Source organism: Malassezia globosa (genome assembly GCF_000181695.2).
Source record: "Malassezia globosa CBS 7966 chromosome Unknown mgl_sf_18.1, whole genome shotgun sequence".
NCBI classification, from domain to species: domain Eukaryota; kingdom Fungi; phylum Basidiomycota; class Malasseziomycetes; order Malasseziales; family Malasseziaceae; genus Malassezia; species Malassezia globosa.
Window position 1 is genome coordinate 819 of NW_001849853.1, and position 24095 is coordinate 24913.

Genomic DNA, 24095 nt, shown 5'->3' on the forward strand with positions numbered 1-24095 from the left:
GTCCCAGCCACAAGAAAGTTGGGTGGGACTGGGAGTTAGCGCAAGTCGGTAAGAAATCCATTAATGGGGTTGAGCACCTTTCACCTTGTATGGGTCTAACCTTTATGAACGGTAACCCATACGTGGGACATAGTGATCCTGGACTGGGACTCGACACTTATAGACGGTCCATATCAAGAAGTGGACTTGGTCGGGCCTCTAACCCATTTGAATCACGCATCCATAGCTGGAAACAAACCGCCAAAGCATTCAGCATATCAGGGAATCACGGAATTTGGACCCATAGACAATCACACACCAGCCACTCGGAAAGGCAATAGTCCCGGCTCTCGTCAATATACGTTTCATAGACCTCGGTATCATCGGGTCCCGTGCCACCAGCTTCTTCTTCATCAGGAAGCAATGTATAGCCGATATGGCGAACCTTACGCTCCGATAGTGTGAGAGGCACAAGACGGGTTAAAATAGCCGCCCCTAGAGCCATTACACCACCGAAGCGAAGGACCCAGGCGACATCGCCCTGACCGTCTTTGATGGAGCGGAAGATCAAAGAAGCAATCAGGGCCACTAAGAACTGCGGAAGAACGATCGATAAATTGTGGATACCCAGGATTGTGCCGCCACAAGCACTCTCTTCCAAGAGCGCAGGATTTTCGTCCGGGCGAACAACATCGGGGCCGCGAGACACAATAGACGGCCCGTACGGACCCGACACACTGCGCTGTGACGTTGCATCAAACCCCTTCGGATAGGGGTGCGGGCGCTGCGCGGGAATAGACTCGTGCATGCTGCTGCGTTGGTGCTCCATGATGCGCTGTGCTGGCCATTGTTCGTCCGAATACTGGAACATGCTGGAGCGTTCCGCTTCGCGAACAAATTCCCCGATCATAGCGTATGGGACCCACATCCACACGCTCCAGGGAACACCCATAAGCATTACAAGAAGAATGGCTTGCTTTTGTGTGTAGATGAAAAAGGTACTTAGCATGAGTACGGCTTGGAGTAAAGAGCCAAACGTCCAGAGAGTGCGCAAGCTCATGCCACGGACACGACGCCGTGACGACGATGTGGGGGGGAGAGTCTCGAGCAACGGGGGACGCATTTTACCGGCAAGCGACAGAGACGGAAGTACAAGCCCTGAGACCATAGCGAGAAGAGCAAAACACAGCATCGCAAAGCTGCCAAGCTCATGATCAGCATCGGAATGACGTTTGTGCTTCCGGTGGGCCATATCAAGCACGTACGTTGTGCTGTAGAACAAGAAAGGGAACCAGCTCATTGTTGCAAGCAGTTCAACTAGACAAACCCGCTGGATCGGGACTGGCAGTGCACGACCGACGCGCACGACTTGACGCACCGACGCACCAATGCGTGTAATGAGCCCTTCCGGTGATGTTGTCGTATGCTTTGTGCCGTATTCAGGCGTGAACAGACATGTGATGCTTACACATATGACCATGCATACAGCACTCACAACTGCAAAGCGACGGAACTGGCCACCACCGATCCATGCGAGCGACGGCCACGTCGATAAGTCAACCCATCCGCACCAATACCCGATGATGCTGCCCGCATGCAACATGCGGCCATGCCAGGCATTCGCTTCATTTTGCTGAGATGCATCCGCATGATCCAAGATGAGGGCGCGTGAGATGACCTGTAAGCCATTAATAGCAAAGTCCAGGATCCAGAAACCCAGGACGCTTAGAACCTGAGTCATACGCTTAGCGTGTTTGTGCCGGGAGGGATCCCAATCACCAAGCCCAATGCCTACGATGTCCAAGAGATAGAGTGATATAGGTTCAGAGAATGCGATCAAGCAGGTCGCTAGTGCGACCACCCCGCAAGATCCTAGCATGTACTTGCGCCGGCGGAACTGTGACATGGACGAGTCGGAGAGCGAGCCAAGCACAGGCTGCATGATCAGCCCACTTAATGGCCCTGCAATCCAGACATAGCCAGTAGCCTCCTTCGATAAGCCTAGAGACAGCAAATATGGCGTGCCATATGCCAATTCCAAACTCCATACGACCTGTGAGCCAAGCAAGCTTAGTGACAGAGTTCCAAAGTGCACCCAGCGCATGAGATGCTCGCGTATGGCATACGCCCACGTCACATCCGCTGCTGCCATCCACGACTACGCAGCTTGCTTCCTGCTATAATATAGTCTAATGAGCTAGTCACACCGCTTGCAATAAAATTGAGTATACGCGCAACGCTGAGCCACCGAGCCACCAGCCAATTTTATTATGGAAATACTTTTACACTATTGAATGCACGGCGCGCCACTATCTCTACGGTCTTAGCCCTCCCCCTCATAGGTCCTTTTGAACACGAATATTTCGTGGCGCTTGCTCCACCCCGCGACGCATATTCAGCACGTTTGTCTGCCCAGACTGATTAACCCCGCGCACGGCTGGCAGTTAGTTCCCCTCGGACGAAGTAGACAGGTGCGCTGCTGGAGATTTGTCCGACTCGAAACGCCAACGTTGTAGGTTCTGCCTCAGCGCTTTGCCCAGACCACCTCCACCCAGGAGAGAGCGCCACTTCTCCACTCGATTGCCCTCAATGGAGTATCACGTGACCCGTTTGGCCTTTGTGCCCCCCCCCCCTAGCGCCATTCTCGAGCAGCAGCGGTCGCGGCCTCACAAAAGAGAGAGTGCGCCGAAGCGCCACGGTTGATCATCAAGGGAGAGCGGGCCGTAGTTGATAGCGTTGTTGAAGTGTGGGCTGCGGCGGATGGACGATTACGACGAGTTGTAAGTACTAGGGTTTGTGCGCGATTGGACGGGTGTCAGAGTGAGTCATGGCACCCGCCCGCTCGCGCGCATGCTTTCTTGAATCATGGATCACATGCGCTAATGCGTAGTGGCAATTATATCGGGCCATTGTCCGACTCGGAGTCGGAAGATGAACAGCAGCAGTCAGAGGAGCTACTAAGCGAACGGCCTGTAGGTGCACATGCAGATGCAGATGCAGATGGTGGCTCGGCAAATGATGCGAATGATGCAGTGAATGATGACGCTGAGGTGCATAATGAAAATGGCGCACTAGTGATGCAGGTCGATGAGCCTGCGTCTAATGCCATTGTTCTTCATGAAGACAAGGTGTACTATCCAAGCGCTGCGGAGGTGTATGGCGATGATGTCGAGACTCTGGTGCAGGAGGAAGATGCACAGCCACTAACGCAGCCGATCGTAGAGCCGGAGCGCGTGCGGCGCTTCGTCATTGAAGAGCAGGGGTTGCCGGAAGTGCGCTATGAGCGGCGATTTCTTTTGGACATGATGCAGTTTCCCGATATGGTGCGCAATGTGGCTGTTGTGGGCCACTTATCTCACGGCAAGACGAGTCTTGTGGATATGCTGGTGGAAGAGACTCACCGCGTGGATGTTGATGCGGAAAAACCACTCCGCTACACAGATACACATGTGCTGGAGCAGGACCGGGGACTGTCGATCCGAGCGACGCCCATGTCGTTCGTGCTCTCGAATACGCGAGGCAAGAGCTTCCTCGTCCACATGATGGACACACCAGGCCACACAAATTTTCAGGACGAAGTAACGGCCTCGCTTCGGCTCGCTGATGGTGTCGTGCTGGTCGTCGATGCCGTCGAGGGGGTTATGTGCAATACGGAGGCGATCATCCGCTTCTGCGTACGTGAGCGTATGCCCATGGTGCTGGTCATCAACAAGCTCGATCGTTTCGTGCTTGAGCTGCGCTTGCCGCCGGCCGATGCCTACTTCAAGCTTCAGCACACGTTGGAGGAAATCAACAGCATTGTGGGTGATGCATCCGGCGGCGATCCGGGTCTGCGACTGAGCCCTGAGCTAGGAAATGTGGCGTTTGCATCGACGCAGGCGGGCTACTGCTTTACGCTACGCAGCTTTGCACACTTGTATGCAGAACGCGTGCCGGTGGATACGGAGGCGTTTGCACAGCGTCTATGGGGCCAAATGTACTATGACAAGTCGTCACGCATCTTTACGCGCACGCCACCGTACGCAGAGGCGCCACGCAGCTTTGTGCAGTTTGTTCTCGAGCCACTGTACAAGTTGTACACGCTTGTCATTAGTGCAGACACAGAGTTGCTGCGCAAGACACTGTCGTCCTTGTGCCTGCAACTGCCAGCCGCCGCATTCAAGATGGATGTTCGTCCGCTGCTGAAGCTGGTCTTGAATGGCTTCCTAGGGAAGGCGACAGGACTCACCGATATGCTCGTGGAGCACCTACCCCATGCGGCTGAGGGTGCCGTAGCCAAAGTGGCTGCGACCAGTACGGCGCCTACCGAGTCTAAATGGACAGAGGCGATGGCACGATGCGATGCAGCTGGACCGCTGTTGATTCAGATCACAAAAGTGTACCCAACGACAGATGCGACCGAGTTTCGTGCATTTGGGCGTGTCCTAAATGGCACAGTGTCGCATGGGCAGTCAGTCAAGGTCCTGGGGCCCACGTACACACCGGATAATGAAGAGGATATGGCTGTGGCGACAGTGAGCGATGTGTGGGTGGCCGAGGCCCGATACGTCGTCAGGGCTGACAAGGTGCCAGCGGGGAACTGGGTGCTGCTGGGTGGCATTGACGCCACCATCGCCAAATGCGCGACGGTATGTGATGCAGCATGGCCTGCAGCCGATACGCATGTGCTGCGACCTGTTACGCATATGACAGAGAGTGTGCTGAAGGTGGCCATAGAGCCACTGCACCCAGCAGAGCTGCCAAAGATGCTGGAGGGACTGCGCAAGGTCAACAAGTGTTATCCACTCGTGTCGACGCGTGTGGAAGAAAGTGGCGAACACACGCTGCTAGGCACAGGTGAGCTCTACTTGGACTGTGTGATGCACGACTTGCGACAGCTGTACGCGGACATGGAGATCAAGATCAGTGATCCAGTTGTCAAATTCTGTGAGACGGTCATCGAGACCAGTGCGGTGCAGTGCTATGCAGACACACCGAACAAGCAGAACCGGCTGACATTGATTGCCGAGCCGTTGGAAGAAGGGATCGCCGAAGACTTGGAGCGGGGTTTGATCGACCTGCACCAACCGCCACGTGCCTTGGCGCGTGTATTCCAGGACAGGTACGGCTGGGACACGCTCGCTGCACGGTCCGTTTGGGCATTTGGCCCTGATGAGCACGGGCCAAATGTGCTGATTGACGATACGCTGCCTGAGGATGTCGACAAGCCGCTCTTGTACACGGTGCGTGAGCACATAAAGCAGGGCTTCCAATGGGCCACGCGCGAAGGACCGCTGTGTGACGAGCCGATGCGCGGTGTGAAGATTCGCATAACGAAGGCCTCCATTGCTCAAGAGCCCATCCACCGCGGTGGTGGACAGGTGATTCCAACGGCGCGGCGCGCGACGTACGCAGCATTCCTGCTCGCGACGCCAAGGCTGATGGAGCCGATCTACTATGCAGAGATCCAGGCACCAGCCGAATGTGTCAGTACAATCTACACGCTGCTGGCGCGACGGCGTGGACACGTTACGCACGATGCGCCGAAAGCCGGCACGCCGTTGAGCACGATCAAGGCGCTCCTACCTGTGATGGATTCGAACGGTTTCGAGACGGACCTACGTGTGATGACGCAGGGCCAGGCATTCTGCCTTCAAATGTTCCACCACTGGGCTGTTGTGCCGGGTGATCCGAACGATACGTCCATCCCGCTACGACCGCTGGAGCCAGCGCCACCATTGGGCCTTGCACGCGACTTTGTGCTGAAGATGCGCCGACGCAAGGGTCTCGGCGATACGATCGCTGTGTCGTCGTACCTTGAGCATGACATGGCTGTGGCGCTGGCGCAAGCCGGCATGGATGTCACGGCGTAAGCGCGGGGACAACACACATAGGACGTAAGAGAGAGAGAGAGAGAATAAGAGAGAATAAGAGAATGACTGAGAGACAGAGCGAGGTTGTGTCTTTCGTACAACGCCTCGAAAGACTTCCTTCTGTAGGTCGCGTGCATTCTGATTCGTCTTCCTAGCAAGTTGATGTCCAACTATCTCTCGCACGTCAGCTAGCCTGTCGACAGCATGCTCCGTAGGCTGGCTGCATCGATTCGCTCATTCATTTCGCCCTATAATAAAGCTGCAAGCTTGATAGGTTTACGCACAGCATTTGAGTAGCCTTCATGGTACCGGTAAAACACACGCGGCCCATGAGACGATGCGCTAGGAGATGCACGGGCTGTTGACGCAGGAGTCTGTGGTACTTTGGGTGTTGATATAACGCGACCAAAAAAGTCCCTATACGTCGCCGTTGCACTTGGCGTGGGAAACGGCGGGAGCATCTCGCACGATGCAGCGGTAGCAGCAGCCGCTGTGTCCTGAAGCGTGGCGCCGGAGGATGCCAATGCCGCAGCAGTCCGCCGGCGTCGTTGTTCGGCATCAATAGCACGTTGCACGTACTGCTTTGCTCCATGCCGACTGGGCCCGACGAGGCCTGACGCTTGCCCTGCGTACTGGCCAAACACATCGATGGGCGGCTGGATCCGGTACATCACAACGCCGTGCTCGTCACGGTCCGGCTCAAAAGACAGCTGCAGCATCAGCATTGTGTCAACCAGCGCGTCCAGCGCAGCCTTCGTCTCTCGGGTTGGGACAGGCGTCGACACCTTCAAGTCAGGACTCAGGATCCGCACGAGCGCCGGGGCCAGCTCACAAGCCACAGTGCGCCGTGAATAGAACGGCGCAAGAGACGCCGGCAAACATCCACGCAACGTATCGACAAGTTCCAGCGTCGCTGTAAGCTGAAGATGCCGTTCATAGTCCTCGCGCGGCGGATACTCAGGAATGGGATTGGCCACATTCGCGAAAAGCATGTGCCACGCGACAAAGGCCCAAGGCACAAAGCCCAGCAACTCAAATGCAGAGCCCTGGCCTGTGCCACCCCATGCGCCGTGCATGAGCGATTGCGAAAAGTGCAGCCAGTCAAGAGCACTCTCATACCGCTGCCAGCCCTGGCCCGGGACACGGAGATGCACATAGTGCTCGAAGCATCCGCGCGCAAGTCGATCATAGTCTGCGTATGAGATCAGCTCCTGCACAAGAGCATGAACTCGCGAGCCATGCAGCGAGGAATGTGGCTGGTCCAGGGCACGGAATAGCTGCGTCCATATGTGCTGGAGCGGGACGACACTGTCCTTCATGCCTAGCGACGCGCGTTGGATCGCATCCACATGCACCGAGCCACCCTGTCGGTGCAAGAGCTCCAGTGTATGGAGACATGCACGAATATCGCCATGCGACACATCGCACAGCATCGTAAGACCACGCGCATCAGCCGCTAGACATTCACGCGCACAGATCTCACGCAGGCGCCGCGTAATCATGGGCGTCGGTGGACGGTGGAACCGCACGATCCGCGCCAGAGGACGCAGCGGACGCAGCGCTGGCGCGTACAAATCATTGCATATACAAACAATCGGGCGAAGGAGCGGACGTGTTTTGTGTGACGAGCGTGCGCCACGTTCAATCAGCTGGACGAGCGCTCGTACGAAGCCCGTCGTGCCTAGTGCTTCATTCCCACCCATAGCGCCATCAATTTCATCAATCACGACCAGCGTCGGACGCCCATGCCCTTGCAGGCTGTCAGACTCCAGTGCACTTCGCACACGGTTGTGCACATCACCCGCGGTGCGCGCATCGCTCGCATTCATTTCGTACACTCGGTAGCCGGCATGCTGAGCCACCACGTGCGCAAGTGTCGTCTTTCCCAGACCCGGGGGTCCAGACATGAGCAGCACGCGCTCATGGGGTCGTCCGTGCTGGTCTGTGGTTGTGCTGGGCTCGTTTCCTCGCGCCGAGCGTGCAGAGGGTGGCGGCGCATCGCGTCCAAACACGCATGGATCCCATGTTTTAAGCCAGCGCAGAGTTTCACGATGCAGACGATCATCGCCCATCAAGTCTGTAAATGCCCGCGGCCGATACTTTTCGACCCACATGCGCGAATCCTGCGGATACGTACGGCGGCACGGCGGCGCCGGCGTCACCGAGGCCTCTCGTTCTCGCCCTTCTTCGTTCGCTGCGCGGCATTCGCGACATTAACACGTCTAACGGCTCAGATAATGCGGGAGCTCGAGACGAAGCTGCGCTGGAAGGCGCCGCTCGCCATGCAAGCACCCGACGACGCCGGGGTATCAAGACACTGGATCCATCAAACTTAACGGCCTGGTAAGGCGCTGCAGGAATATGTACAAGCGCAGGGTTCGGCGATGACGACAAGAAAGGTGAGCTGGTAGGATCTGTGAAATCGTGATCAACGTCCATGTTTGTTGCCGTCGCTGACCTGTGGCTAGTTGGCAGCTGACCCTCATCGACCATCTCGTCGCCAAGGAACAAAGCATCAGACAGGAAATCCTTCTTAGCCTGTCCTTGCGACTCACACCTTGCCGCATGACAGGATCCTGGCATGCCCGCAATGATGTCTCCCAAATCTCCTAGGCTTTCTGTATAGCCACCGCCGGTATCAAATCGAGCGCGCTGAACGCGCTGTGGACAACGATAGAACACGAACGACCCCATGCATCATCATGTCGCGCGGTACTTTTAGCCAACCTTTTTGGACCGCGAGCAGGCATTGGATAGACTTGCCCTTCATGTCCTCGTCATGCTGAGTCAGACACGCGTGTTGTATATGCAGCGCCATTTCATGTGCATTGACCTCTCTGCGTGGACGCCACGCGTGTCAGTGAAGACGCGTGGCCAAATGCCCTGGGCATCTCCATGCATTCCGGCCTCCGAGCCGTTGTGTACGCCCCTTATCGTGGTAAGTGGTGGTCGTGGTCGTGGTCGTGGAATATGCCGAAGCGTGCAGCAACGACAGCCACAACAGATGCGCCTAAACGCCCTCGCTTGCAGGAAGACGTGAAGCAGCTTGGCCCGACGGCAGCTTCCCCAGCAGCGCCGAGTGGCAGAGACCATGTGGCTCCCGATAAGATTCCTCGTAATACGCAGCTGCCCAAAGGTCCGCTTTCGATCGAAGCCAAACCGGCAGGGTGCACGCGCATTGCCATATGGAATATCACGTCTCTCAAGAGCTCTGATGCAAAGGGGCTCATGCGATACGTGCATGCTGAAGATGCCGACGTGCTCGTGTTCAGTGAGACCAAGGTGAATGAGACGCCCTCTCATGCAGGCTTAGACGCCATGTACAAGTACAGATACTGGGGCATTGGTGAGAAAAAAGGATATGCGGGCATTGCCGTGCTATCGAAGCAAAAACCCATCCACGTCGAGAAGGGCCTTCCAGGATTTCATGATCCCAGTTCGAATGCACGTCTTCTGACAGTGGAATTCCCTCACACAGTGCTGGTCGCGACGTATGCTGTAAATGCTGGTGATGGACTCAAGACATTAGGAAACAAAAACGCCTGGAACGAGGCGCTGGAAAAGCATCTACAGTCGCTTCCGTCCGACAAAGAGGTCATATGGTGCGGAGATCTGAATGTCGTTTGGGATGATCGCGACTTGGCAGGCGCATCAAAGAAGTGGAATAAAGCTGCTGGGTATACACAGGCCGAATGCGACGCGCATCGACGGATTTTGGCGACGAATGACATGTGTGATGCATGGCGTGAATGCCATCCCGACGCTGTCGGCCACTACACATACTATGGCTGGCGTGGCCAGTGCCGAAGCCGCGGCGCAGGCTGGCGAATAGACTCTTTCATTGTACGTTTCTCTCGTGCATACTAGACACTTACACATCACCCTCCTACACAGATTCGAAAACGTGCGCTTAGTCGCGTTAAGGCATGTGAGATCCGTCACGAAATCTACGGACCCAGCGATCACGTTCCTATGGTATGTACGACGCACGCACGCTAGCGTTCGCTTTTTTCTCGTGTGCAGATCCTAGATCCAAGTCTAGCGAAGAAAAAGAGCGCTTCAACGCTAAGATGAAAAAAAAAAATAAGCAAGAAGTACTGACGCAGTATCCTCAGCACATGGACTGGGACGGCGAATTATAAGATACAGATGCAAAATGGGACTCAGCACTGACTCTTGAAACCGTTGGGAGGCTGGCCTTGACCATAGGGGCGGCCATGATCGTTGTTCTTCTTGTAGCTGTGGCCCAGCAGCATGTTCGTCATGCCTCTCGTCGACACAGGATCCATACTTGCTTCTCGAGCAACACGCTGCTGCTCCATCAAGTGGCGGGTGATATTGATGATATCTTGCACAAGTACTTCAACCATACTCTCGGTCAGGCTATCACGAACGACCACACGCAAAATCTGCACGTCCGAGAGGTTCGGTGGCAATTCGTAGTTTGGCACAATCCATCCCTTTGCACGCAAGAGCGTCTGTACCCAACTTTGCTCCATATGGGGGTACTCACGCTTGATTTCATCGGTCCAGCGGAATGAGACCACCGGCAAACCAGGGCAATACTTCGACGCTTCCGTCGTGATCGGCACCTTCTTCTCGGCAGGGCGGTGAATGTCCGACAGGACGACAAACAGACCGCTGTACTCAAGAGCACGAGAAAGCAGACGGGCGTTCATCAGGTTCGCCTCCATCGTGCTCCTGAAGCCTTCACGTCCCAAAGAGATGAAGTTGAACATCTGTCCAATCATGGGCGCTGCAGGACGCGAGAAGTTGAGACCGAACGAATACTCGACAGATCCCAAGTAGTGCAACTCAAACACAAGGTCACTCGGCACCATCTCAGGAGAGCGGAAGATAATCCAGCCGATACCCGGGTACACCATACCAAACTTGTGACCAGAGGTGTTAATGGATGCTACACGTGGCACATCGAAGGACCACTTGTGGTCAGGCGTCGCAAACGGCGCCACCATGGCACCCGACGCGCCGTCAACGTGTATTGGAACGTCGTGACCCGTCTTTTTCTGGTACTCGTCGAGCTCGAGTGCCATTTCCTCAACAGGTTCATAGTGACCTGTGTAGGTTGATCCAAGAATGACAACCACAGCAATAGTGTTCTCATCAACGTAATCCATAGCACGCTTCGGATCGAGGCAGTAGTGCGTCGACTCATCCACAGGCACAGGACGCTCTTCCACGTCCCAATAGCGAGCAAACTTCTCCACGCACACCTGCACATTCGCACCAAACACCAGGTTCGGACCAGGGTGATGGATGTCTTTGCCCTGCTCCTTGCGCTTGTTTTGCCAGCGGCGCTTGGCCGATAAAAGACCAAGCATCAGGGCTTCCGACGAACCGGTCGTTGCCGTGCCCATGGCGGCGAGACGCCTTCCATCTTTCACATGACCCTTTGGTGCCTTCCACAGGTTCGATATAATAGAGATACAGCGCGTGTGGATAGCTATTGTCGCAGGATACTCATCTTGGTCACACAGATTAACGCCAATGGTGTCCATCATAAGCCTCCTCGCTTCATCTGGCATCCACGTGTGAACGAAGGATGCCAGGTTCAAGCTGGGTTTACCGTCCAGCAGGAGCTCATTTGAGAGCAACTCGTAAGTAGCTCGTTCCGAGAGTCCCTTTTCAGGAAGATGATACTTGGGAACAGGTTTGGTGCCGTAGCGACCAGTGGGCGTGTAATGCGGAATATCAACGCTACGATGGCGATGACTGCGCGCCTTCTCCACGGCCTCATGGCTCTCCTTCACGTGTGCACGTTGCACATATTCCTCGGGATCAACGCTCAGAGACAAAACCATGGCAATCAAGTTTGTTCTCCGGTTGAAAGGCACCAAGCGAAGATGTGCCCGTCTGTGCGCTTTACTTCATTGATTCACTGTCCGTGCGTCACTGTTCGACTAACACGCATGGCCCGCTTCCGACAAATACCGACCGTGGCAAATGAGATGCGCAGCACATGGAAAATAACCACACCTGCTTATACCGCTAAGTAGGATTAGCTTAATTCCCGCATGTCACAAGCCCAGACCCTGCTTGTTCATGCTGAGTCATATGCCCAAAAAATTGAGCCACGTGCTTATCCCCAGATGATTGAAACATGATATGGTCGGCGTTGACGACAACCGAAAGGGATTGGTAAGAAAGAACAACAATCCCCTACGGTGTGTGAGTGTACGCACAGACGAATCCTTGTCTTGGCCTGTATCAGTGGCAGAGCCTCAGCATTATTGACTTGGCGCGATGTTACATATTAAGATTCATCTTGTGGCTTTGCTCGGACTTGCATTTCTATGTACATGTGTAATGGCGAAGACAGACTCTATGGCACCCGTTACACAACCAACCACCCTATTTAATGGACAATCAGCATGCGTACAGTATGGCGGCTGCACTAAGGGGTCCAACACATTCAAAACAGAAAGCTATAGTTCGCCTGTATCAAAGGGACCTTCGCATAGCGTTCCTTACTTGACAAATGCGGAAGAGTCGTCGTCATACATTGCATCTTTTGCCTCGCAAGGTGGAAGAGCTGCATATGATCCCCAAAACCGTGGTAGTAGCACAGCTGTGCCACCAGCTACCTCCGTTCACTTCAATACCCAAGCCACATCTTCTAATGGACAGACGTACACAAATTCGTACTTGGACAACAGCTCTATCACAACGCGTCCAATGGTATTCTCTAATTTTGTTCCATCAATAGTATTCGCTACAGCGACGATTTTTGTCGTTGGCGCTGTGATTCTTTGATCTGAATCGTGGCAATGCATATCGTTGTGAATATGAGGACGCCAGAGCAAGATCCAAGGCGGAATTCTTTCGCATGCACACACAGATTCGAATGACTCACACTATTCCTATCAAGGGACAAGCTACACGAGCGGCACTTAATCAACCAGTGTATTCTTGCATTGCAACGGCAAAAATTTGTCTTGAAAAAGGGTCGATGTAGGAAAAAGGCTGACACAAATCGCTGCTTGGCATGCCCCTCCACCTCACTTTCCCTAATGAATGTTTTCGGAGCCATAGTTGTTGTATATCTTTCTACCGCATGAGAAGCGGTATACACTCTCACACAAAACCCGTTGCCATACGGTGTCATTCGTATGTACATGAATAGTACTATGTACATACAAAGAGTATGTTATAGGGGCTGAGCAGACACTACAGCATTTAGTCGAAGAGACCAAAGCCCATGTCACCATCCGACTCTTCCTCAGGCTCCTCTTTCTTCTCTTCGGCAGCCGGGGCAGCCTCGCCAGCATCGGCAGCAGGCGCAGCAGCGGCAGCAGCGGCAGCGAACGCCTCAGGGTTTGCAAGCATTTCCTTCAGCTTAGCTGAACCCTCGTACTCGTAGTCAGTAGCGAGCGAGATGGCCAGCACGTTCTTGTACGAGTTGACAAACGAGTGCATGACCGAGGCGATCGTCGGGTAGTTGAGGGCAAGCGAGATCGAGGCAATTTGTTGGACAGCCTGCGTGAAGCGACCAACAAGCTCCTCCTCGGTCACGTCGAGCACGCTGCTCGAGAAAACATTGCCGTTGTCGAAGATCTGGACCACAGTCATACCGTACGTGAATGGAGAGATGTTCAGCAGGTTGAGCAGGGCCGACTCAGATGGACTGACACGGTTGCCGGCCTCAACGACCTTGACATCCGACACAATTTCAATGGTACCACGGGCAATCTTCGTCGGCACACCAAGAGCCTGGAAGAACGACGTCTTACCGGGTTCCATACCAGTGTTACCAGCCGGCACGAAGATGTCCACAGGGGAGTAGGCACCAGCACGAGCAGGGGCAGCCACACGGTTCTCAATCACCTTGTCACGGACCTCCTTCAGGTCAGCCGACGTGAACACGAAACCAACGTTTCCGCGCACGTGTGGCATCAAGCGCTCAAATTCTGGGCGCTCCGAGATCACCTGGCGCAAAGCACGGCGCACCATGGTGTTCTTACCCATGAGCACTGTAGCCTGTCCACGCAGGGCTTGACGGATCTGGTGCATCTGTTGCGAACTGACGTTGTCCACGTTCACCACGAAGATCGACGTGTTGGTGTCAATGAGCTCGTTCAGGCGGCTGAACCAGTTCTCCTTCGATGCACGGTTAGCTCCCATTGTTGTTGATGTGGTTTTGCTGAACTTGTAAGCTTCTGATCGATGTGTAAGCCAAGGCCCTTCCTATCACCACGTCGTACGGGTTGAAAGGTTTTATAGGGGATTGGTTGGTAAGTAACCAAGACTTTTAGCAAGCACCCGACTTTTCCTCACAAGCCAATTCCTCATCGCCCATCTTTTTTTTCCTGTTTGACTGCCTATCTTTTTCCACATGCACACTCGCCTCAGGGGGATACCCCCCTCGCACCTCATACCTGACCTTGGCTAGCTATAATATCACGTGATTTTATTGAAAGTGTACGCCTCCATTGAGCGCGTGGCATCCTTCATGCAAGACCCCCCGCTGCGATCCGTGCACTGCGTGGCGGCGAGAAGAGAGGGCGGCGACACGTTCGGGGGCATCAAGCCAAGCTGATCGACTACGCGTCTCATTTTTCTTGCATTCACGCGAACTCTCGCCAACACGGTGGCGGCGATCCGCCCCATGCGCGCACTGACGCGTAGTGTTGCGCGGCCATACTTGACAATAAGATGTCGTGCCACACACCATTATGGGGGCGGTAGTATTGCGACATCGCCGCGGACGCCGCCACCCCAGACGCCCTCACGCTCACCTTTGCCAATGATATCGCAAGTGTGGATGCCTCTCGACGTGGGAGAAAAAAAATTAAGTGCCACCGACCCCTTAGATGCTTCGGGAACGTGTAAGAGTACAAGAAATGCCGAGTTGTGGACACGCAAGCTACCCGCGTCGGTGCGGAACGTATTCCTCCAACGCGGACTCGCTTTGGCACGCAACGGCGTCAGTGACATGCAGCAGATTCTCACAGCCTCCTTTCCATACCCGTCGGATCTTGAGCATACCCACAGAAAGGATGAGCTAGAGTGCATGATGCTCGATGCTGCATTGCATGACAAGCTTTCACCCGCGCAGCTTTTTCCTTTATGTCCTGTCACAACCAACCAGCCCGATGCCGTACCATACGCTTTGTTGCAGAGAAGAAGAGCCGTTCTTTTTCGCATCTTTTGTGCGCTGCTTGAAGCGGGGCGATTACGAGATGCAGCTGTAATACTGAGAGATGCGCGCCTTCGTCCATCGCAGCCTAAACATATGTTGCGTATGCTGCTTCGACAGCTTGATCCACACCGACATGCATGCTTGCCATCGCCGGCATCATCGATGCCTACTTTGTGCAAAGATCCAGCCCAATCTTCGCATGCAGCGTTGCGAGAAGCTTGTAACAGCTGGGAGTATGTAGCCCAGCGCAACGGGCAATTGAATACCCAAATTTTCGTACATATGCTGGAGCAGCTCCTCCACAGATATATGCACAGCGACATGCTTCAATGGGTGACTTGCAGTGCCTCTATGGTCCATGATGCGAACGACCAAGACAGCGCATTCCTCGTGTCCTTGTCTGCCATCATCCATCGCATGACTTTGGTGCATCATGTCCCTGCACAAGCAGCGACTCTTATGTTCAAGTTCCCAACAGCATGGCGGACTTATTCCATGTACCATGACTTGCTCGCATACAAGAACGAGGAGTGTGATCCTGCTGTTGTGAACGACCCGTGTCGATCTGAATCTGCCGGGTCACCAAGAGTGCTTGATTATAGCTGGCGCAAGCGACTACGGGATGATATGCTGACGCACGCACATCTGCAAAATACGTCGGAGGAAATGTATCTCGCTCACCTAGGTGCGCATGCTCATGGTGCGCGTGCGCAAAAAGCGTGGGTCGATTGGAAGGCGCTCCGACAGCTAGATGACGTGTCGCAACCATCACTGGCTCATGCGGCGCTGCTTCTGGTACGTGCATTTGTGCGTTCTGGACGAACAAGCCTTGCTATCCGCTTTCTTGAGCGACATGCGTCACTTGCATGTCGTTTGCACGGCACCGAAATTCTCAACACACTCTTGCAAGGAGTGGTCGACGAGGTGTGTGAAGACATGGGCGCACAGGACCGTGCATGGATCTTAAGCCGGATGTACGAGTGTGTGTGGCTTACAGCGAAACGATCATTAACACCAACGACACTCAAGCCTAGCAGTGACTCGGCCATAGTGCGGCAGAGGACGACAGAGACGTCGATATTGCCGCCTGCACACCACCAGGCGAGGGCAAGGGCATCTTTCTTGCTCAAACGTATGGCAAATCTTTTCGATACATATTCAATGTCACCGAATCTTGCTACGCTCCAAATCCTCGTGCGTACGGCCACTAAGTGGGATACTTCATTGGATTCACATGCCCTCTGGCACATGGCGGCGCTGGCTCTTCCATATACTCATACCCATTCCACTTACGCACGCACGCGGAGTGCGCGTTGTTCATTGTATGCAGAGCTGGCCTCAGCATTGCAACAGCGGCACGAAGCAAAAAGTGCTCGTCGAGCACTTTCACTTCTTCGGAAGAGCCGACGCCGAGTTGTCCAACAGGCGAAGACGGCGGCACGACATGCCTCCACATAGATGATGCTGTCCCATATGCGAGCTTGTGGCCTTTATGTACATGCCCCCTTTAAATTTCAGTGAGTGATCGAAAGAGTGACAGAGTATTCGTCATCGACTCTCCCACCTCCATTCAGCAGAACTCTTCGTTCAGCACTTGGTTGTCTTACCTACATGACGACATTCAAGGTGCGGCTACGTGTGCCACCATCGACCAGCAGCGCCAGCGGTGCTGGTGGCGCATCGAGGCAAGCATCGACTGATTCAGCTTCAGCATCAACGAAGGAAGCAACGGCGTCTCCTCGTTCTTCTGAGCCTGGGCACGATGCAGACATGTCTGTTCGGAGTGAAATGACATACTCATCGGAAGACGAACTTGCAGACGAATCCATGGCTCTGGACACAACCGCCGATACGACAACCGAGTCACCACATACAACTAAGGTCAAAAAAGCAACAAAGCAGCGACGCACTGCACCGCCGCCCGGTTCTATATCGGCTGTCGCTGCGACATTAACGCTAGAAGAACTCGATGCTTTGCCGTCTGCAAAACGGCGAAAGGGGCTCAAGACTCGTGGGGCTCCTGGACCAGGTCGTGGCTGGCGCAAGGGTTTGTCCAAGGGTCAGAAACCCGTGTATCGCCTACCTGACAGTGGCATGTCGACCGCGGATCTTCCACAAAACCTTGCAGTGCATCCATCGACGCCGGCTACATTTACGAAAAGCGCATCGGCGTCAGGCGCTGGAGGTGGACGCTCTGGAGCTACATCCACCACCAATGCATCGTCGTCGTCATCATCTGCCACAGCTGTTCCGTCCAAGCGGTCGAGACAAGGAACAACGAATGCTTCCAACACGACCTCGCCCGCCACATCAAGCTCCCTTGCTAGTAGCTCAATCAAAGTCGCACAAAATTCACCGGATGCTGTGTTTCGGTATCCTGCGATTCCTACGTCGAAAGACCTACCCGACATCTTGCCGCTGGCACGGATTCCCAATTTCATTCCCGCAATCGTGCCGTTAGAGCGGTCATCTGGGACAAAAAAGCCTCGCGCATGGCACCCCGGGACGCGCGAAATTCTAAGTATTGGTGGGCGTACTTGGCGTACTCCTGTATGGCTTAGTGAAAAGCAAAAAGGCTTGTCTTCATCCACTCCTGATCAAGACACTGACTCGATCACTGATTCCCCAGCTCCAGACCCAATCGCTCCATCAACGAGCATCACGGCTAGTGCTTCCCCTGAAGGCGCCGCAACGCCCTCGGTATCCGCGTAACGAACGCGATGCGGCACATGTACGGGTAGCAGTCCCCATGTGCAGTAGTTTATCTTCTTTTTTCTCCTTCCCTGCTAGCCTCGCGAGTAATCACGGATGTATTCATACACTCATACTGACTTATGCATTTTTTTCTTCTACACATGTATGTACGACAATGTCAGATCTTGGCTGATACACGCGGCGGCTCAAATTGCATTGCGAGTGATTCCCGATGGATCAGCTCCTTGTTTACCTGCCAACCATTCTTTGCACACCGGGAACGAAGTTTGTCCGCCATGTCCATGGCAACTCGGAGCGTCGCCTCTGCAGAGTCGGCGGTCGCATCAACGAGCCCGTCTTTTAATGCTTCCTCGCCTGTGAACCGATGACCCTCCAGAACAAGCTTTCGCATTGTTTGCGAAGTCTTTACGACTGACTTGATTGCCCCCAGCATGCCCTGCGGAATGTGTGCTCCAAATTCGATTTCGTTCATGCAAATATAACCTCGCTTGCTGTTCATCACTCGATAGTCGTGTGCGAGTGCCAACGTACATCCACCTGCAAATGCATGGCCTGTAACAGCAGCGATGGTCGGAATGGGAAATGTCAGCAGTTCAGTAAACATAGCATTCAGGTAGTCGTTGAAGAAGTGCGGATCAGCAATTGCATTAAACAAGTCCAGTCCATTCGAGAATATTTTTGATGACAATTCAGCTGTCGTGACCAAAGCAGCTCCCATCTCTGCTTCATCCTGCTCGACCCAAGCATTCCATTGTGCTCGGATGTCGCGCAAAGCAGGAATCATACCCTCTTGGATAAACGAGTGCGTCAAACGGTTATCAGGCGTCTGTTGGCCCATCAAAGTGAGCACCCAGATGCGCTTCTCGACATGAAACTCTGACCGCAACAAAGGTATGTCTCCCTCGCGAGCCTTGTACACACTGGTCTCGGTCGACATCGAGAACAAGACACTTTTACCTCTTTGGTGAGAAAAGTCGGAGAGTGGGGATACATGACTGATGTCGCTTATTTGCTCTTGTGGAGCCGGGGAGAAGTCCCAGCCCAACATACGCATCGCCTGCTACCCCACATATCAAGTGCCGAGTCGAAACCGGACACTCTCTGGTCGCATGGTGACCGCGTGGAGACCTCCACATCTGATGCAATCCCACCACTATCCTAGACGTCTAATTTCTCACGATCATGGGAGCAAGGAGGCAGCGGAGAAGTAGGGGCTATTTCACCTATTCCCTTGGACGATAATTACTACATACTGACAAAATGAAGATTACACCTCTATACTGATACAGTAATATGTGCCTTTGGTGGTTCGTATTGGCTCAAAATCGCCTCTTCCTTCAGAAGCTCGCGGATCGCTTGCCATGCATTCTTGGCACAGCGTGAACGAAGACGATCTGCGAGTGCCACAGCCACATCGAGCGTGCCTTGCTGACCTTTCGATGTAGCATCAATCAGACCTTGCTCAAGAGCCTCAGGCGCTGTGAAACGATGGCCCTCCAGGACGATTTTGCGCTGCAATGATGGCTGCCGAGCGACAGACGTAATAACACCCAACATACCCTTTGGGATCGGAGCGCCAAATTCAATTTCATTCATGCACAAGTAGCCGCGTTCAGAATTCATCACTCGATAGTCATGCGCGAGTGCAAGAGTAAAACCGGCGGCGAATGCGTGCCCGCCTACGGATGCCACTGTAGGGATAGGGAATGTCAGTAGTTCGCGAAAGAGCTTATTGAGGTGGTCATTAAAAAAGTGCGGATCTCGCAAAGCATTGATCAGGTCTAGTCCGTTCGAAAAGATCTTGTTGTCCATCGGCGCCGTCGTCACAAGAGCAGCACCATCAGCCGTGTTGCTTTCTTTTACCCAGGACGCCCAGTGCATCCGGACGTCACGAAGCGCAGGAAGCAATCCGTGCTCGATAAATGTGTGGGTAAGTCGATTATCTGGGGTCTCTTGGGCGAGCATGTGCAAGATCCAAATACGCTTATCACTCAGGTATTCCGTCCGTACCAGGGGCGTGTCATCTTTCCCGCAGTACACTTGAGACGCTGGCGGCGCCGAGGAATAAAATGCAGCCCATCTTGGCCATGCGCGCGCCTTACGGAATGTGTTTGTCGCACACGGCACGTAGCTCTTCATTGGGACACGTATTCCACGCTGAAGTAGTTGCAACATGCTGTGGACTATTTCCCACGAGATGCAGAGATATATGTGGAGAGAAAGAGAACGCCTTGCACTTACACAATGTTCCATGCAGACCCGTCCAAGTAGCGAGCGAACACGCACGCCCATGTTGGTGCATGAGCAGTGGAGGAAGTACTTCTGTCACATGGTAGAATCCCCTTGTTATATGAAACTAGGATGTAGGGTTTAGAGTGGCAACAACGCAAGACTATATCAGGGCTGTGAGGTATATGAACTGATAACATTGCTGTGCGTATTATTTCATTCGGTGAATGAGCCCTTAACAGAATGAGACAAAGCTCCTGCTTCACTCATACCAACCGACTTTCACGACAAATCTGGTAGCCAAAATGCGACCTGGGTTCCAGCCGTGCACAAGTGCGCGCAGCGTGGGTTAAACGCTACGACGCGAGGCGTTCCTTCTTGACCTTGTAGTGTCGTAGTTGAATGAAGCGTGACAGGCGGTGTTGCTGGCGGCTGATCTGGCAAGGCCCAAACATGAACTTGTCCAGCCGCCGAACCACCCACGATCATCCGCCCATCAGGAGTCCAACACAGCTCCTGACCGCTGATGCCCGCCTTCGGAACAAGGCCCACTGAGGCGCCATCAGCACGTTCCAGTCCAACATGGCCAGTAAGGCGGTAAATGAGTTTGCCAGAAAAGGTATCGACAATATAGTGCACATCACCAGACGTGCCGGCCAGCAAATACTGACCTGTCTGATTAAAGCTGAGATACGTAATGACGGGAATACGGGGGGGCATCATCATTTGCGATAAGGCTGCTGTATCGTCAATGGTGATGGTCGCAAACGGATTCTGGTCGAATTTGCGCAGGTCATAGAGGAGTATAGACGAGCGTTCGTTCAATGCGATGCCAAAGACGAGGCCAGACGGATCATAGGCGACAACTGGATGCCCTTGCACACGAAGGTTGCCCTGTGCCGCGGGAGAGCGCAGATCCCATAGTCTTACCGAGTCATCCACAGCTGCCGAAAGGAATGTGTCGTCGACTGGCGACATCTCCAGCGACACGACACGCCGCTTGTGCCCACGAAAGTATTGCAGATATTTGTTGTCATGTAGCGAGTGATATCGGACCGTATCTTGAATGGGACGAAAAATAGGAATATACGCAGTATGTTAGCATTGTGCTTCTCATGCATAGTTATACACGCATATCAGACACGCACCATCTTCCTTCGTCGATGCATACACAATTGCTGAGGACCGATGAGTGAAACGTGCGAGGTGCACGCCATACTTTTTGCTGTAAAGTGTCTTTACATGCCTGGATTTGTTCATTAGTACATACGTTCAACGCACTTGCCAGACCGACAGTTGTAAAGTTGGATCGTCTCATCATCGGACGCCGTTACACAAAGTTCACCACGATCATCATAATCGACGCTCGTGACTTGGCAATCTGGCTGAACAAACTCTTTGAACACCTTTGCGGGCTTGAACGAAGACACCAGCTGAAGCGTCAGCGGCAATGGCGGCTGTGACGACGATGTTGACCCTGCTCCAGTGTCACTCATAATGCGCTCCACTGTGGAAAGGCGAGTGGCGTGGAGAAGAACAATCTAAAGTCTGCGCGAGACAAGTTCAGCTTCAGCTCCGCTCGTGCAGACTCCCTTGGCCGGTTGCTATTTATCTAGAATACAAAAAGATGGAACGTGGTCAGTCCTACGGTAGCACGTTGGTATCGAGGAAATATACATGTGGATCTCTTGTTGTCTCATCGCCCAATGAAAAAAGGAGTAACGCGTTAATTCATGTTGTGTTGGATTGGAGCCACGAGGCCATGGCGTGTTCAAACGGTTCAGAACGTATCGCAATCTCGGGCATATACTCGCCAAAAGCAAGCATAGACTTACGGCGCATCGATACAGGTCGTCGCGAAGAAGAATGGGTATCTGTGTGAAGAGCTAGTTCAGCTAGCGATGGGGCCATTTGTTGACGCGACTGCCTTGAAGATGCTAGTCGCTCTAAAGAGGCTGCAGCTGACCGCGGAGGTATCGATGTTCGAGGATGAGTAGACCGCGAGACAGCTGTGGAAGATCTCGTACGTCTGGCGCGCTGTGTCACGCCTTCCGTCTTATGATCATGCCGTGTTTCGTTCGGCAAGAGTTTGTTGTACCGGTCCAATATAGCTTGTGCCTCCGCCAATATCCTTGCATGGGTGCACGATAAGTGCTCCAACAATTCGGCGTGTGAGCGACGTGCACGTGGGTCTTGACGTGCTTCCAATACAGGAAGTAACTTGACGATGTCCACCTGTTGAATACGCTCGACGCGCTCAATGGCCCGACGGCGATCCCGCACAAGTGCCTCCTTTTCCATTCGACGAAGTCGCTTTTCCGCCCGTTCTTGCTTAGCGTGAAGTTCTGCGTACACAGCGTCTGATGTGCTGTCCACAGGTGCAGAGGCACCGCGGGTTTTTCCTACAGCTTCTGAGTCCATCACTGTGCAATAGTCGGGAGTCTCGACCTTACGCGTCGCTGCGCACGTGCGCGACTTCTCAGGGTCAGAGAGGAATGCGAGAATTGCGCGCACCCGTGATTCGTCCTGTGCGTACGCAAACGGCGTGTCCATATCAGTACTAGGTGCTGCGAGTACGAATTCAGTTGTCGGTGCAAGATATGGACCATGGCTTGTTGCAGAATCTGGTATTGTCCGCGCCGCCATGGGTGCTTGCACAAGTGCATCTAGTAGCATTTGCACGTCGTCTGAGTCGCCAGACATGCGACGAGACTCGAGGTACGAACGGCGCAGAGATGGCGCGCGCCTTTTTTTGGAATTCAATTTTGTCGTGCTCAGTTCAGAATGCGATCCGTCATTTGTTTGTGGCATTCGCACCGTGCCAAAAGGCCAAATTGTCGTGCAAAAGGGGCACGTCAGTGCCACCACAACTCAACTGACATTTGTGTGTTGCTGCATGTGTGGAGATGACATGTGACTGCCCAGGGACAACGGAATAGAAAAGAAGCAGACGGAAAAATATGCCCAAATTTTTCTACACTTGGAGGGGGCAGCTCGCATAGTCCACAAATTCTGAGCCGCTTTTTGCTCAACATGGTCGTGTGCAAACGACGAGGCTGCGGCGCACTGTTCGACACAACACAACCGTCGCAGGGACCCTGTACATACCACCCTGGCGCACCGGTATTCCACGAGGGACTGAAGTCATGGTCATGTTGCAATGACACGAACAAGCCTGTGCTGGAATTTGAGCAATTCTTGCAGCTGCCCGGGTGTGCCACAGCAGACGCACACACGGATGAAGCACAGCCTATGCCGGCACCCAAAGCTGCAACAAACACGGAGAAAGTGAAATCATCAGAGACAGAACATATTACGAAATCGCTCGACGCTGTTCAGCTCGCGAAGCCCGCGGCTGTTACCCCTATGGTAGCACCCCCCAAGCCTACTAACGCGCCGATGCCGCCGGCGCCTGAGCCGTGTGATCCGGATACTCTCGTGAAAGTCTCAGCCGGTACAACATGTCGGCGCACCGGATGTGGATATGTTGTACCCGAAGACATCCACGAGCGTGATCGAACCAAAGAAACGTGCAAATTCCACAAGGGCACACCAATATTCCACGAAGGCTCAAAGGGATACACGTGCTGTAAAAGGCGAGTATTACATTTTGATGACTTTCTTCAAATCGAACCATGTTCGACGGCTGAGCATGGCCATCTCTTCGCGGCGCCGAAGCCCGCTGATGACACACAGGTCGACTGCCGCATTGACCACTACGAGACGCCTTCGGACGTGCGCGTGACTGTCTATGCAAAGGGCGTTGAGGCTGACAAGAGCGTGATTGAAATACGCGACAATGAGGTACGTATGCACGTGTGAGGATGCGACTGCTGATGCAAAGATTGTGCTTTCTCTTGTTTTGGGACCTACACCGTCTATACCACAAAGGCGCCGCTTCGAGCGAGTACTGCAGCCGTACGCACCAGTAAATGCACGTGCCTCTTCACATGCGCTGGGAAAAATGAAGTTGGATCTTGTCCTCGTGAAGCAGTTCGAGGGCGAAAGCTGGCCGACACTTGAGCGTGGTGAACCCGTATACGGCTACGGGCTCACGTTTGGGCGCCGCACTACATAGGTCCATGTAGTTCTGGCTAGGAGAAAAGAAAAAGAGGCAAAGAGACTGCCAGTCCAAGCAAAGGGATGTAAGGTGACACTTG

The 24095-nt window shown here is 53.8% G+C and overlaps 12 protein-coding genes across 12 annotated transcripts; 4 read left to right on the forward strand and 8 right to left on the reverse strand.

The window, feature by feature from the left end:
- Positions 1–265: 265 nt before the first annotated feature.
- On the reverse strand, positions 266–2131 carry MGL_4222 (uncharacterized protein; the record flags this gene model as incomplete). Its single annotated transcript, XM_001728571.1, has 1 exon — positions 266–2131. One exon carries the CDS (start codon positions 2129–2131, stop codon positions 266–268), a length of 1866 nt encoding a protein of 621 aa, XP_001728623.1.
- Positions 2132–2739: 608 nt separating this feature from the next.
- Positions 2740–5831, forward strand: MGL_4223 (uncharacterized protein; the record flags this gene model as incomplete). Its single annotated transcript, XM_001728572.1, has 2 exons — positions 2740–2759; positions 2870–5831. The coding sequence occupies 2 exons, from the start codon at positions 2740–2742 to the stop codon at positions 5829–5831; spliced, it is 2982 nt and encodes a 993-aa protein (XP_001728624.1).
- A 248-nt stretch (positions 5832–6079) lies between these two features.
- On the reverse strand, positions 6080–7945 carry MGL_4224 (uncharacterized protein; the record flags this gene model as incomplete). Its single annotated transcript, XM_001728573.1, has 1 exon — positions 6080–7945. One exon carries the CDS (start codon positions 7943–7945, stop codon positions 6080–6082), a length of 1866 nt encoding a protein of 621 aa, XP_001728625.1.
- An 856-nt stretch (positions 7946–8801) lies between these two features.
- On the forward strand, positions 8802–9905 carry MGL_4225 (uncharacterized protein; the record flags this gene model as incomplete). Its single annotated transcript, XM_001728574.1, has 3 exons — positions 8802–9674; positions 9726–9806; positions 9831–9905. 3 exons carry the CDS (start codon positions 8802–8804, stop codon positions 9903–9905), a joined length of 1029 nt encoding a protein of 342 aa, XP_001728626.1.
- An 89-nt stretch (positions 9906–9994) lies between these two features.
- On the reverse strand, positions 9995–11653 carry MGL_4226 (uncharacterized protein; the record flags this gene model as incomplete). The annotated part of the gene is made up of 1 exon (XM_001728575.1): positions 9995–11653. One exon carries the CDS (start codon positions 11651–11653, stop codon positions 9995–9997), a length of 1659 nt encoding a protein of 552 aa, XP_001728627.1.
- Positions 11654–13028: 1375 nt separating this feature from the next.
- MGL_4227 (uncharacterized protein) lies at positions 13029–13973 on the reverse strand (the record flags this gene model as incomplete). Its single annotated transcript, XM_001728576.1, has 1 exon — positions 13029–13973. The coding sequence occupies one exon, from the start codon at positions 13971–13973 to the stop codon at positions 13029–13031; it is 945 nt and encodes a 314-aa protein (XP_001728628.1).
- Positions 13974–16602: 2629 nt separating this feature from the next.
- MGL_4228 (uncharacterized protein) lies at positions 16603–17703 on the forward strand (the record flags this gene model as incomplete). The annotated part of the gene is made up of 1 exon (XM_001728577.1): positions 16603–17703. The coding sequence occupies one exon, from the start codon at positions 16603–16605 to the stop codon at positions 17701–17703; it is 1101 nt and encodes a 366-aa protein (XP_001728629.1).
- A 160-nt stretch (positions 17704–17863) lies between these two features.
- MGL_4229 (uncharacterized protein) lies at positions 17864–18643 on the reverse strand (the record flags this gene model as incomplete). Its single annotated transcript, XM_001728578.1, has 1 exon — positions 17864–18643. The coding sequence occupies one exon, from the start codon at positions 18641–18643 to the stop codon at positions 17864–17866; it is 780 nt and encodes a 259-aa protein (XP_001728630.1).
- Positions 18644–18981: 338 nt separating this feature from the next.
- On the reverse strand, positions 18982–19845 carry MGL_4230 (uncharacterized protein; the record flags this gene model as incomplete). The annotated part of the gene is made up of 1 exon (XM_001728579.1): positions 18982–19845. The coding sequence occupies one exon, from the start codon at positions 19843–19845 to the stop codon at positions 18982–18984; it is 864 nt and encodes a 287-aa protein (XP_001728631.1).
- Positions 19846–20217: 372 nt separating this feature from the next.
- On the reverse strand, positions 20218–20913 carry MGL_4231 (uncharacterized protein; the record flags this gene model as incomplete). The annotated part of the gene is made up of 1 exon (XM_001728580.1): positions 20218–20913. One exon carries the CDS (start codon positions 20911–20913, stop codon positions 20218–20220), a length of 696 nt encoding a protein of 231 aa, XP_001728632.1.
- Positions 20914–21666: 753 nt separating this feature from the next.
- On the reverse strand, positions 21667–22638 carry MGL_4232 (uncharacterized protein; the record flags this gene model as incomplete). Its single annotated transcript, XM_001728581.1, has 1 exon — positions 21667–22638. The coding sequence occupies one exon, from the start codon at positions 22636–22638 to the stop codon at positions 21667–21669; it is 972 nt and encodes a 323-aa protein (XP_001728633.1).
- A 330-nt stretch (positions 22639–22968) lies between these two features.
- On the forward strand, positions 22969–23757 carry MGL_4233 (uncharacterized protein; the record flags this gene model as incomplete). The annotated part of the gene is made up of 1 exon (XM_001728582.1): positions 22969–23757. The coding sequence occupies one exon, from the start codon at positions 22969–22971 to the stop codon at positions 23755–23757; it is 789 nt and encodes a 262-aa protein (XP_001728634.1).
- Between the last annotated feature and the right edge of the window lie 338 nt (positions 23758–24095).